The 15,000-nt window shown below is 46.7% G+C and overlaps 1 protein-coding gene across 1 annotated transcript in view; it reads right to left on the reverse strand.

The window, feature by feature from the left end:
* The window catches only part of arfip2b (ADP-ribosylation factor interacting protein 2b), a 41,343-nt gene that overhangs the window by 8,797 nt on the left and 17,546 nt on the right, over positions 1–15,000 (reverse strand). The window contains exons 4-6 of the mRNA XM_046316857.1: positions 13,905–14,011; positions 12,020–12,235; positions 11,018–11,181 (exon numbers count right to left, since the gene is read on the reverse strand). Coding sequence (XP_046172813.1) covers positions 11,018–11,181; positions 12,020–12,235; positions 13,905–14,011 — 487 coding nt within the window. The remainder of the gene's footprint in view (positions 1–11,017; positions 11,182–12,019; positions 12,236–13,904; positions 14,012–15,000) is intronic.

The raw sequence follows: 15,000 nt of genomic DNA on the forward strand, positions 1-15,000 counted from the left end.
GAGAACAACCCACTAGAGAGGTTGAGAGGGGTGGCGTGTGACAGAGAACAACCCACTAGAGAGGTTGAGAGGGGTGGCGTGTGACAGAGAACAACCCACTAGAGAGGTTGAGAGGGGTGGCGTGTGACAGAGAACCCACTAGAGAGGTTGAGAGGGGTGGTGTGTGACAGAGAACAACCCACTAGAGAGGTTGAGAGGGGTGGCGTGTGACAGAGAACAACCCACTAGAGAGGTTGAGAGGGGTGGCGTGTGACAGAGAACAACCCACTAGAGAGATTGAGAGGGGTGGCGTGTGACAGAGAACAACCCAGGTAACCTGCCTAAACAACTACAGACCCGGAACACTCACGGCTGTAGCCATGAAGTTCTTTGAAAGGCTGGTCACGGCTCACATCAACACCATTATCCCAGAAACCCTAGACCCACTCCAATTTGCATACCGCCCCAACAGATCCACAGATGATGCAATCTCTATTGCACTCCACACTGCCCTTTCCCACCTGGACAAAGGAACACAGAGAATGCTATTCATTGACTACCGCTCAGCATTCAACACCATAGTGCCCACAAAGCTCATCACTAAGCTAAGGACCCTGGGACTAAACAACTCCCTCTGCAACTGGATCCTGTACTTCCTGACGGGCCGCCCCCAGGTGGTAAGGGTAGGTAACAACACATCCGCCACGCTAATCCTCAACACTGGGGCCCCTCAGGGGTGTGTGCTCAGTCCCCTCCTGTACTCCCTGTTCACTTATGACGGCACGACTTCAACACCATTATTAAGTTTGCAGATGACACAAAAGTGGGAGGCCTGATCACTGACAATGATGAGGCAGCCTATAGGGAGGAGGTCAGAGACCTGGCCGTGCGGTGCCAGGACAACAACCTCTCCCTCAACGTGATCAAGACAATGGAGATGATTGTGGACTACAGGAAAAGGAGGACCGAGCACGCCCCCATTCTCATCGACGGGGCTGCAGTGGAGCAGGTTGTGAGCTTCAAGCTCCTTGGCATTCACACCACCAACAAACTAACATGGTTCAAGCATAGCAAGACAGTCATGAAGAGGGCACAACAAAACCTATTCCCCCTCAGAAGACTGAAAATATTCGGCATGGGTCTTCAGATCCTCAAAAGGTTCTACAGCTGCACCATCAAGAGCATCCTGACTGGTTGCATCACTGCCTGGTATGGCAACTACTCGGCCTCTGTAGTGCAAACAGCCCAGTACATCCCTGGGGCCAAGCTTCCTGCCATCCAGGACCTCTATACCAGGCGGTGTCAGAGGAAGGCCTTAAAAATTGTCAAAGACTACAGCCGCCCCAGTCATAGACTGTTCTCTCTGCTACCACACGACAAGTGGTACCGGAGCGCCAAGTCTAGGTCCAAGAGGCTTCTAAACAGCTTCTACCCCCCCAAGCCGTAAGACTCCTGAACACCTAATCAAATGGCTACTATCGTGTCTCTGACTGATTGACTGACGTTTGATTGTTTATGTGATTGAATAAACCATGCAACAATTAACTCGTTAACCTCATAGTCCGCCCCATCCCGCATGCGGTATCGTTACTACAGCCTCAAGCTCATTACCATAACGCAACGTTAGCGATTTCTAAAAATCGCAAATGAAATGAAATAAATATGCCTGCTCTCAAGCTTATCCCTTTCTTAACAATCCTGTCATCTCAGATTTTCAAAATATGCTTTAGAACCAGAGAAAATCAATAATTTGTGTAAGAGTGGTGATAGCTAGCTTAGCATTTAGCGTTAGCATTTAGCACGCAACATATTCACAAAAACCAGCAAAGGAATCAAATAAAATTATTTACCTTTGAAGAACTTCAGATGTTTCAATGAGGAGACTCTCAGTTACATAGCAGATGTCCAGTTTTTCCTGAAAGATTCTTGTGTAGGACACATCGTTCCGTTTTGTTACTATGCATTTGGCTACCAAAACTAACCGAAAATTCAGTCACCTACACGTCGAACTTTTTTCCGAATTAACTCCATAATATCGACTGAAACATGGAAAACGTTGTTTGAATCAATCCTCAAGGTGTTTTGTCATATATCTCTTCATTGAAATGCCGTTCCTGGAAGCCTGCATTCTTGTCTGATTCGGATGGAAAAATACTGGTAGCTGACTTTTGCGCACCAATTTCCATGCAGACACCGTGCGGGACACATGGCAATTGTAGTCTCTTATGGTCAATCTTCCAATGATGGATAAGAGCGTCTGCTAAATGACTTAAATGTAATGTAATGATATGCCTACAAATACGTCACAATGCTGCAGACACCTTGGGGAAACGATAGAAAGTGTCCGTTCATTCCTGTCGCATTCACAGCCATATAAGGCGATCATGGAAAACGTAGCTTCAGAAATCCTGTTCATTTCCTGGTCGCTCAAACATCTTGGTTTTGCCTGAAGCTTTTGTTATAAGGCACTCACCGTGAAAATCTTTGCAGTTCTGGAAACGTCAGAGTGTCTTCTTTCCAAAACTATCAATTCCAAGCATAGTCGAGCATCTTTGTGACAAAATATTGCGCTTAAAACGGGCACGTCTTTTTATCAAATCAAATCAAATCAAATTTATTTAAATAATGCTGATATCTCAAAGTGCTGTACAGAAACCCAGCCTAAAACCCCAAACAGCAAACAACAGGAAAAATCCAAAAATGAAATAACAACTAACAGGTTGGGGCACCACGGAAGAGTGTTTATAGAGCTGCGGTCTTCCGAATAAACTCTTAAAGATCTGAATATGTTTTATGTCAATAGCAGTCAATTATTCAGTCTCATCGGAACGACAGAAAATTCTTGGATATCTTCACAAACCCAAGTTGAATCAGCAATAACAAAATTGGCTTAATTATTTATTTACTAAACACCTAAATAATCACATAATTACATATACACAGGATGGATCATAAATCGATTACTAATCATGTCATAAAAGAAAAAGTCCCTTAGCGGACAAAACCAATATGATGGCTGGTTACACAAAGAAAGGGGGTTGGGTTTGAATGAAAGAGCGGGAAGACTGAGGGACAAAGGGGATTGGGTCTCTATAGGACCTTGAGAAGCTATGCTACCGTAAATACAGAATCTTATGCATTCTAATAACGGCCCATTCAGAAAAGGAAAATGAAAGATGCACATTTCCTCTGAGCTGCGCTTCGACAGATGGGTCGAAGATGGAAGACTGGTTTGCCCAGCAGAGATCACCATTGTCCTTTGAAGAATTTACAGCTGATAACTCTACTTCTAGGATGCATCACTTCTTCTTTAGTGAATAAGAGTTCAAAGTTCATACCATTTTGCCATAATCAGCTCGTGCTGAATTCTGGCTGGTCTAGTAGAAATTCATCCTTCCAGCGTGGTGATCGTCACCTCCACGGGATCTGGTCTCATGTACGTTTTGTTATGTTGAGATGGTTTTCGACCATTCGCAACCACAGCTCACCCTGTGGTTTGCTCAGTCCGACGTGAATTGGGTCACGGACGCTTTTATACTGGAGAAGAGAATGTCACACTCTGACCATGACTTGCGTTGTTTGTTTCTATGTTTTGTTTGGTCAGGGTGTGATAGGAGTGGGCATTCCTATGTTGTATGTCTAGTTAGTCTGTTTCTATGCGTTTTGACCTGATATGGTCCTCAATCAGTGGCAGGTGTTTGTCGTTGTATTTAGGTAGCCTGTGTTGTATTGTAGTTCGTGGGTTAATTGTCTGTGTGTAGTTGCCTGTGTCTGCACTCGTTGTCATAGCGACACGTTCGTTTTGTTGTTCTTCATGTTTTTTTTCATCATTCAATAAAAGAATGGACTCACACCACGCTGCGCTTTGATTGGTTAGGGGTTGGTTGGTTAGTTAGGGGTTGGTTGGTTAGTTAGGGGTTGGTTGGTTAGTTAGGGGTTGGTTGGTTAGTTAGGGGTTGGTTGGTTAGTTAGGGGTTGGTTGGTTGGTTAGGGGTTGGTTGGTTAGGGGTTGGTTGGTTGGTTAGGGGTTGGTTGGTTAGGGGTTGGTTGGTTAGGGGTTGGTTGGTTAGTTAGGGGTTGGTTGGTTAGTTAGGGGTTGGTTGGTTAGTTAGGGGTTGGTTGGTTAGTTAGGGGTTGGTTGGTTAGTTAGGGGTTGGTTGGTTGGTTAGGGGGGTTGGTTGGTTGGTTAGGGGTTGGTTGGTTGGTTGGTTGGTTGGTTAGGGGTTGGTTGGTTGGTTAGGGGTTGGTTAGGGGTTGGTTGGTTGGTTAGGGGTTGGTTAGGGGTTGGTTGGTTGGTTAGGGGTTGGTTGGTTAGTTAGGGGTTGGTTGGTTAGTTAGGGGTTGGTTGGTTAGTTAGGGTTGGTTGGTTAGTTAGGGGTTGGTTGGTTAGTTAGGGGTTGGTTGTTAGTTAGGGGTTGGTTGGGTTGGTTGGTTGGTTGTTTAGTTAGGGGTTGGTTGGTTAGTTAGGGGTTGGTTGTTTAGTTAGGGGTTGGTTGGTTAGTTAGGGGTTGGTTGGTTAGTTAGGGGTTGGTTGGTTAGTTAGGGGTTGGTTGGTTAGTTAGGGGTTGGTTGGTTAGTTAGGGGTTGGTTGGTTGGTTAGTTAGGGGTTGGTTGGTTGGTTAGTTAGGGGTTGGTTGGTTGGTTAGTTAGGGGTTGGTTGGTTGGTTAGTTAGGGGTTGGTTGGTTGGTTAGTTAGGGGTTGGTTGGTTGGTTAGTTAGGGGTTGGTTGGTTGGTTAGTTAGGGGTTGGTTGGTTGGTTAGTTAGGGGTTGGTTGGTTGGTTAGTTAGGGGTTGGTTGGTTGGTTAGTTAGGGGTTGGTTGGTTAGGGGTTGGTTGGTTAGGGGTTGGTTAGGGGTTGGTTAGGGGTTGGTTAGGGGTTGGTTAGGGGTTGGTTAGGGGTTGGTTGGTTGGTTAGGGGTTGGTTGGTTGGTTGGTTAGGGGTTGGTTGGTTAGGGGTTGGTTAGGGGTTGGTTGGTTGGTTAGGGGTTGGTTGGTTGGTTAGGGGTTGGTTGGTTGGTTAGGGGTTGGTTGGTTAGGGTTGGTTGGTTGGTTAGGGTTGGTTGGTTAGGGGTTGGTTGGTTGGTTAGGGGTTGGTTGGTTAGGGGTTGGTTGGTTGGTTAGGGGTTGGTTGGTTGGTTAGGGGTTGGTTGGTTGGTTAGGGGTTGGTTGGTTAGGGGTTGGTTGGTTAGGGGTTGGTTGGTTAGGGGTTGGTTGGTTAGGGGTTGGTTGGTTAGGGGTTGGTTGGTTAGGGTTGGTTGGTTGGTTAGGGTTGGTTGGTTAGGGGTTGGTTGGTTGGTTGGTTAGGGGTTGGTTGGTTAGGGGTTGGTTGGTTAGGGGTTGGTTGGTTGGTTAGGGGTTGGTTGGTTGGTTAGGGGTTGGTTGGTTAGGGGTTGGTTGGTTAGGGGTTGGTTGGTTAGGGGTTGGTTGGTTAGGGGTTGGTTGGTTGGTTAGGGGTTGGTTGGTTAGGGGTTGGTTGGTTAGGGGTTGGTTGGTTGGTTAGTTAGGGGTTGGTTGGTTGGTTAGTTAGGGGTTGGTTGGTTGGTTGGTTGGGGTTGGTTGGTTAGGGGTTGGTTGGTTGGTTGGTTAGGGGTTGGTTGGTTAGGGGTTGGTTGGTTAGGGGTTGGTTGGTTAGGGGTTGGTTGGTTAGGGGTTGGTTGGTTAGGGGTTGGTTGGTTAGGGGTTGGTTGGTTGGTTAGGGGTTGGTTAGGGGTTGGTTAGGGGTTGGTTGGTTGGTTAGGGGTTGGTTGGTTAGGGTTGGTTGGTTGGTTAGGGTTGGTTGGTTAGGGGTTGGTTGGTTGGTTAGGGGTTGGTTGGTTAGGGGTTGGTTGGTTAGGGGTTGGTTGGTTAGGGGTTGGTTGGTTAGGGGTTGGTTGGTTAGGGGTTGGTTGGTTAGGGGTTGGTTGGTTAGGGGTTGGTTGGTTAGGGGTTGGTTGGTTAGGGGTTGGTTGGTTAGGGGTTGGTTGGTTAGGGGTTGTTGGTTAGGGGTTGGTTGGTTAGGGGTTTGTTGGTTAGGGGTTGGTTGGTTAGGGGCTTGTTGGTTAGGGGCTTGTTGGTTAGGGGTTGGTTAGTTAGGGGTTGGTTGGTTAGGGGTTTGTACGCAAGTATTTCACTGTAAGGTTGTAGTATTCGGCGCATGTGACAAATAACATTTGATTTTCAAAAGGAAATTATATTAAGAGAGAAACATTTCCTCCTATAGCCCCCTGAGGAAACAACAATGACAAATGGTTTGATGAAGAATGCAAAAACATAAGAAAGAACTTGAGAAACCTGTCCAACCAAAAACATAGAGACCCAGAAAACCTGAATCTACGCCTTCACTATGGTGAATCACTAAAACAATACAGAAATACACTACGGAAAACCTGAGTCTACACCTTCACTATGGTGAATCACTAAAACAATACACCTTCACTATGGTGAATCACTGAAACATTACAGAAAACCTGAATCTACGCCTTCACTATGGTGAATCACTAAAACAATACACCTTCACTATGGTGAATCACTGAAACATTACTGAAATACACTACAGAAAACCTGAATCTACGCCTTCACTATGGTGAATCACTAAAACATTACAGAAATACACTACAGAAAACCTGAGTCTACTCCTTCACTATGGTGAATCACTAAAACAATACAGAAATACACTACGGAAAACCTGAGTCTACACCTTCACTATGGTGAATCACTAAAACAATACACCTTCACTATGGTGAATCACTGAAACATTACAGAAAACCTGAATCTACACTTCACTATGGTGAATCACTAAAAATACACCTTCACTATGGTGAATCACTGAAACATTACTGAAATAATAACAGAAAACCTGAATCACGCCTTCACTATGGTGAATCACTAAAACATTACAGAAATACACTACAGAAAACCTGAATCTACGACCTTCACTATGGTGAATCACTCAAAACAATACAGAAATACACCACGGAAAACCTGAGTCTACACCTTCACTATGGTGAATCACTAAAACAATACACCTTCACTATGGTGAATCACTGAAACATTACAGAAAACCTGAATCTACGCCTTCACTATGGTGAATCACTAAAACAATACACCTTCACTATGGTGAATCACTGAAACATTACTGAAATACACTACAGAAAACCTGAATCTACGCCTTCACTATGGTGAATCACTAAAACATTACAGAAATACACTACAGAAAACCTGAGTCTACCCCTTCACTATGGTGAATCACTAAAACAATACAGAAATACACTACGGAAAAAGGAACAGCACGTCAGAAATCAGCTCAATGTAATTGAAGAATCCATAGACTCTAACCACTTCTGGGAAAACACTAAACAAACAACACGAAGAGTTATCTATGCAAAATGAAGATGTATGGGTAAACCACTTCTCCAATCTTTTTGGCTCTATAAAGAATAAAGAGCAAAAACATATCTTAGAATCAGTTATTAAAGACTACCAGAACCCACTGGATTATCCAATTACCTTGAATGAACTACAGGACAACATACAAACCCTCCAACCCAAAAAGTCTGTGATGTTGATGGTATCCTCAATGAAATGATCAAATACAGACCACAAATTCCAATTGTCCATACTTAAACTCCTTAACACGATCCTCAGCTCTGGCATCTTCCCCAATATTTGGAACCAAGGACTGATCACCCCAATCCACAAAAGTGGAGACAAATTTGACCCCAATAAGTACTGTGGGATATGCGTCAACAATAACCTTGGGAAAATCCTCTGCATTATCATTAACAGCAGACTCGTACATTTCCTCAGTGAAAACAATGTACTGAACAAATGTCAAATTGGCTTTTTACCAAATGATCGTATGACAGACCATGTATTCACCCTGCACACCCTAATAGACAACCAAACAAACCAAAACAAAGGCAAAGTCTTCTCATGCTTTGTTGATTTCAGAAAATCCTTTGACTAAATTTGGTATGAGTCTGCTATACAAACTGATGGAAAGTGGTGTTGGGGGTAAAACATACGACATTATAAAATCCATGTACACAAACAACAAGTGTGCAGTTAAAATTGGCAAAAAAAAACACATATTTCTTATCTCTTCAAACAGGTTCATGGGGTGAGACAGGGGTGCAGCTTAAAACCCACCCTCTTCAACATATAGATCAATGAATTGGTGAGGGCACTAGAACAGTCTGCAGCACCCGCCCTCACCCTACTAGAATCCGATGTCAAATGTCTACTGTTTGCTGCTAATCTGGTGCTTCCATCACCAACCAAGGACGGCCTACAGCAGCACCTAGATCTTCTCCACAGAATCCAATTTTGATAAACTCCCATATCTACTGGGTGAAATACCACAGTGTGACATCACAGCAGAAAGATTTGTGACCTGTTGCCAGAAGAAAAGGGCAACCAGTGAAGAACAAACATCATTGTAAATACAACCCATATTTAGTTTCCCTTTCGTACTTTAAACATAATAGGACATTTGAAATGTCTTTATTCTTTTGGAACTTTTTTGAATGTAATGTCACTGTTCATTTTTATTGTTTATTTCACTTGCTTTGGCAATGTTAACACGCTTCCCATGCCAATAAATCCCTTTGAATTGAATTGAGAGGAGACAAGAGACAACTACAACCTGACAGAGAGGAGACAAGAGACAACTACAACCTAACAGAGAGGAGACGAGAGACAACTACAACCTGACAGAGAGGAGACGAGAGACAACTACAACCTGACAGAGAGGAGACGAGAGACAACTACAACCTGACAGAGAGGAGACGAGAGACAACTACAACCTGACAGAGAGACTGACAGAGAGGAGAGACAACTACAACCTGACAGAGAGGAGACGAGAGACAACTACAACCTGACAGAGAGGAGACGAGAGACAACTACAACCTGACAGAGAGGAGACGAGAGACAACTACAACCTGACAGAGAGGAGACGAGAGACAACTACAACCTGACAGAGAGGAGGAGACGAGAGAGGAGACAAGAGACAACTACAACCTGACAGAGAGGAGACAAGAGACAACTACAACCTGACAGAGAGGAGACGAGAGACAACTACAACCTGACAGAGAGGAGACGAGAGACAACTACAACCTGACAGAGAGGAGACGAGAGACAACTACAACCTGACAGAGAGGAGACGAGAGACAACTACAACCTGACAGAGAGGAGACAAGAGACAACTACAACCTGACAGAGAGGAGACGAGAGACAACTACAACCTGACAGAGAGGAGACGAGAGACAACTACAACCTGACAGAGAGGAGACAAGACACAACTAAAACCTGACAGAGAGCGAGAGGAGGAGACGAGAGACAACTACAACCTGACAGAGAGGAGACGAGAGACAACTACAACCTGACAGAGAGGAGACGAGAGACAACTACAACCTGACAGAGAGGAGACGAGAGACAACTACAACCTGACAGAGAGGAGACGAGAGACAACTACAACCTGACAGAGAGGAGATGAGAGACAACTCCAACCTGACAGAGAGGAGACAAGAGACAACTCCAACCTGACAGAGAGGAGACAAGAGACAACTCCAACCTGACAGAGAGGAGACAAGAGACAACTACAACCTGACAGAGAGAGCGAGAGGAGGAGACAAGAGACAACTCCAACCTGACAGAGGAGACAAGAGACAACTCCAACCTGACAGAGAGGAGACAAGAGACAACTCCAACCTGACAGAGAGGAGACAAGAGACAACTCCAACCTGACAGAGAGAGCGAGAGGAGGAGACAAGAGACAACTCCAACCTGACAGAGAGGAGACAAGAGACAACTCCAACCTGACAGAGAGAGCGAGAGGAGGAGACAAGAGACAACTACAACCTGACAGAGAGAGCGAGAGGAGGAGACAAGAGACAACTCCAACCTGACAGAGAGGAGACAAGAGACAACTCCAACCTGACAGAGGAGACAAGAGACAACTACAACCTGACAGAGAGGAGACAAGAGACAACTACAACCTGACAGAGAGGAGACGAGAGACAACTCCAACCTGACAGAGAGAGCGAGAGGAGGAGACAAGAGACAACTACAACCTGACAGAGAGGAGACAAGAGACAACTACAACCTGACAGAGGAGACAAGAGACAACTACAACCTGACAGAGAGAGCGAGAGGAGGAGACAAGAGACAACTACAACCTGACAGAGAGAGCGAGAGGAGGAGACAAGAGACAACTCCAACCTGACAGAGAGGAGACGAGAGACAACTCCAACCTGACAGAGAGGAGACAAGAGACAACTACAACCTGACAGAGAGAGCGAGAGGAGGAGACAAGAGACAACTACAACCTGACAGAGAGAGCGAGAGGAGGAGACAAGAGACAACTACAACCTGACAGAGGAGACAAGAGACAGCTACAACCTGACAGAGGAGACAAGAGACAACTACAACCTGACAGAGAGGAGACGAGAGACAACTACAACCTGACAGAGAGGAGACAAGAGACAACTACAACCTGACAGAGGAGACAAGAGACAACTACAACCTGACAGAGGAGACAAGAGACAACTACAACCTGACAGAGGAGACAAGAGACAACTACAACCTGACAGAGAGGAGACAAGAGACAACTACAACCTGACAGAGAGGAGACAAGAGACAACTCCAACCTGACAGAGAGGAGACAAGAGACAACTCCAACCTGACAGAGAGCGAGAGGAGGAGACAAGAGACAACTCCAACCTGACAGAGAGCGAGAGGAGGAGACAAGAGACAACTACAACCTGACAGAGAGAGCGAGAGGAGGAGACAAGAGACAACTCCAACCTGACAGAGAGGAGACGAGAGACAACTCCAACCTGACAGAGAGAGCGAAAGCCTCATACATCTTGATGTTCGCCGTGGAGATGGCGGTGTGTGTTACCTAGCAGCCTCATACATCTTGATGTTCGCCGTGGAGACGGTGGTGTGTGTTACCTAGCAGCCTCATACATCTTGATGGTCGCCGTGGAGACGGCGGTGTGTGTTACCTAGCAGCCTCATACATCTTGATGGTCGCCGTGGAGACGGTGGTGTGTGTTACCTAGCAGCCTCATACATCTTGATGGTCATCAGCGTATCCTCCATGGTCTTGTTAACCAGTGTATTGATGCTGGACACAAAGAAGTTGATGGCTCCTAGCAGTGTCTCTCCGTTCTTGCATAATAACTTCTGGGTCTCTGCGTTGTACCCAAACTCATCCTGTAGGAAACATCATTAAAAAACACACACACACACACACACACACACACACACACACACACACACACACACACACACACACACACACACACACACACACACACACACACACACACACACACACACACACACACACAGATCAATCTGATCAAATCAACAAATCCAACCAATGTATTCAAAGAAATCACCTGAGCTAAAACCCCCAAAGACCAAACAGTGTTAAGTGACAGCCCTACCTCTTGATTTAAGGTCAGGGGTTACAGGTCAGGGGTTAAAGGTGATTTCTGGCTGAGGGGTCATGTTCTAACCAGTAGTTCAGGTGATTTCTGGGTTGGAGGTTAGGGGTCTGGGATTGGCCTAGAGGTTATAGGTTAGGTTCTCACCTGTAGTTCAGGTGATTTCTGGGTTAGGGGTCTGGGATTGGCCTAGAGGTTATAGGTTAAGTTCTCACCTGTAGTTCAGGTGATTTCTGGGTTAGGGGTTAGGGGTCTGGGATTGGCCTAGAGGTTATAGGTTGACGAGAGGAGGAGACGAGTTCTCACCTGTAGTTCAGGTGATTTCTGGGTTAGGGGTTAGGGGTCTGGGATTGGCCTAGAGGTTATAGGTTAGGTTCTCACCTGTAGTTCAGGTGATTTCTGGGTTAGGGGTCTGGGATTAGCCTAGAGGTTATAGGTTAGGTTCTCACCTGTAGTTCAGGTGATTTCTGACAACTCCAACCTGTTAGGGGTTAGGGGTCTGGGATTGGCCTAGAGGTTATAGGTTAGGTTCTCACCTGTAGTTCAGGTGATTTCTGGGTTAGGGTCTGGGATTAGCCTAGAGGTTATAGGTCAGGTTCTCACAGTAGTTCAGGTGATTTCAGGCTGAGGTCGGTGAAGGTGTCCCCGAGGGCGTGTTGCGTCTGCACCATGCTGTACAAGTGATTGGTCAGGGCTCTGGCCAATCGCAGCACAGTCTCATACTTCCTCTTGGTGTCCCGGAGAACTTCTATCTGAGCCTCCAGTTCTAGATCCACAGTCCGAGAACCACGACCAAACCGCTCTGCGATCATCTGTTTAGTGCACTGGAGAGAACGAGGGAGGGAAGCAAGGAAGGAGAGAGAAGGAGGAGGAGGGAGAGAGAGAGGATGAGAGGAGGTGGTGTGTTTGAGATGAGGAGTTCGATGGAAATCATGAAAACACGACCTAGTTAACACAGACCTAGTTAACACAGACCTAGTTAACACAGACCTAGTTAACACAGACCTAGTTAACACAGACCTAGTTAATTGGTTTTGGATAAGAGCGTCTGCTAAACGATTAAAATGGCTAATGAAACACAGGTAAGTGAACACAGACAGGTGTCGTACTGGAGGTATGTGTGGCTCTAGGTATTCTAAATACAGACACAGGTAAGTGAACACAGGTAAGTGAACACAGACAGGTGTCGTACTGGAGGTATGTGTGGCTCTAGGTATTCTAAATACAGACACAGGTAAGTGAACACAGGTAAGTGAACACAGGTAGCCTAATATATTCAGTCAGATATATTGTAGGTGTATGTGTCTTCTCAGGTGTGTTCAGGTATGTCAACATGTAGACTAACAAAGACCGGTACATTGTGATACCTTGTAGGCGTTGAGGTAGATTACAGTACCTTGTAGGCGTTGAGGTAGATTACAGTACCTTGTAGGTGTTGAGGTAGATTACAGTACCTTGTAGGCGTTGAGGTAGATTACAGTACCTTGTAGGCGTTGAGGTAGATTACAGTACCTTGTAGGCGTTGAGGTAGATTACAGTACCTTCAGGCGTTAGGTAGATTACAGTAGGGCGTTGAGGTAGATTACAGTACCTTGTAGGCGTTGAGGAGGTAGATTACAGTACCTTGTAGGCGTTGAGGTAGATTACAGTACCTTGTAGGCGTTGAGGTAGATTACAGTACCTTGTAGGCGTTGAGGTAGATTACAGTACCTTGTAGGCGTTGAGGTAGATTACAGTACCTTGTAGGCGTTGAGGTAGATTACAGTACCTTGTAGGCGTTGAGGTAGATTACAGTACCTTGTAGGCGTTGAGGTAGATTACAGTACCTTGTAGGCTTGAGGTAGATTACAGTACCTTGTAGGCGTTGAGGTAGATTACAGTACCTTGTAGGCGTTGAGGTAGATTACAGTACCTTGTAGGCGTTGAGGTAGATTACAGTACCTTGTAGGCACAGGAGGTAGATTACAGTACCTTGTAGGCGTTGAGGTAGATTACAGTACCTTGTAGGCGTTGAGGTAGATTACAGTACCTTGTAGGCGTTGAGGTAGATTACAGTACCTTGTAGGCGTTGAGGTAGATTACAGTACCTTGTAGGCGTTGAGGTAGATTACAGTACCTTGTAGGCGTTGAGGTAGATTACAGTACCTTGTAGGCGTTGAGGTAGATTACAGTACCTTGTAGGCGTTGAGGTAGATTACAGTACCTTGTAGGCGTTGAGGTAGATTACAGTACCTTGTAGGCGTTGAGGTAGATTACAGTACCTTGTAGGCGTTGAGGTAGATTACAGTACCTTGTAGGCGTTGAGGTAGATTACAGTACCTTGTAGGCGTTGAGGTAGATTACAGTACCTTGTAGGCGTTGAGGTAGATTACAGTACCTTGTAGGCGTTGAGGTAGATTACAGTACCTTGTAGGCGTTGAGGTAGACTACAGTACCTTGTAGGTGTTGAGGTAGACTACAGTACCTTGTAGGTGTTGAGGTAGATTACAGTACCTTGTAGGTGTTGAGGCCCCATTGCTTCATGAAGTCCAGTTTCTCTACAGCCACTCCTCTGGAGGCCTCTTCTGCAGTGCTGCTTCTACTGTCCTGCATACTGGAACCTGGGAGGAAGAGGAGGAGGAGGAGGGACAGGGAGGGATGGAGAGGAGGAGGAGGGACAGGGAGGGATGAGAGGAGGAGGAGGAGGGACAGGGAGGGATGGAGAGGAGGAGGAGGAGGGACAGGGAGGGATGGAGAGGAGGAGGAGGAGGGACAGGGAGGGATGGAGAGGAGGAGAAGGACAGGGAGGGATGGAGAGGAGGAGAAGGGACAGGGAGGGATGGAGAGGAGGAGAAGGGACAGGGAGGGATGGAGAGGAGGAGAAGGGACAGGGAGGGATGGAGAGGAGGAGAAGGGACAGGGAGGGATGGAGAGGAGGAGAAGGGACAGGGAGGGATGGAGAGGAGGAGGAGGGACAGGGAGGGATGGAGAGGAGGAGAAGGGACATGGAGGGATGGAGAGGAGGAGAAGGGACAGGGAGGGATGTAGAGGAGGAGAAGGGACAGGGAGGGATGGAGAGGAGGAGAAGGGACATGGAGGGATGGAGAGGAGGAGAAGGGACAGGGAGGGATGGAGACGAGGAGAAGGGACAGGGAGGGATGGAGACGAGGAGAAGGGACAGGGAGGGATGAGGACGAGGAGAACGGACAGGGAGGGATGGAGAGGAGGAGAAGGGACAGGGAGGGATGGAGAGGAGGAGAAGGGACAGGGAGGGATGGAGAGGAGGAGAAGGGACAGGGAGTGATGGAGAGGAGGAGAAGGGACAGGGAGGGATAGAGACGAGGAGAAGGGACAGGGAGGGATGGAGAGGAGGAGAAGGGACAGGGAGGGATGGAGAGGAGGAGAAGGGACAGGGAGGGATGGAGAGGAGGAGAAGGGACAGGGAGTGATGGAGAGGAGGAGAAGGGACAGGGAGGGATAGAGACGAGGAGAAGGGACAGGGAGGGATGGAGAGGAGGAGAAGGGACAGGGAGGGATGGAGAGGAGGAGAAGGGACAGGGAGGGATGGAGAGGAGGAGGAGGGACAGGGAGGGATGGAGAGGAGGAGGAG

This window comes from Oncorhynchus gorbuscha, linkage group LG20 (assembly GCF_021184085.1).
Source record: "Oncorhynchus gorbuscha isolate QuinsamMale2020 ecotype Even-year linkage group LG20, OgorEven_v1.0, whole genome shotgun sequence".
NCBI lineage: Eukaryota > Metazoa > Chordata > Actinopteri > Salmoniformes > Salmonidae > Oncorhynchus > Oncorhynchus gorbuscha.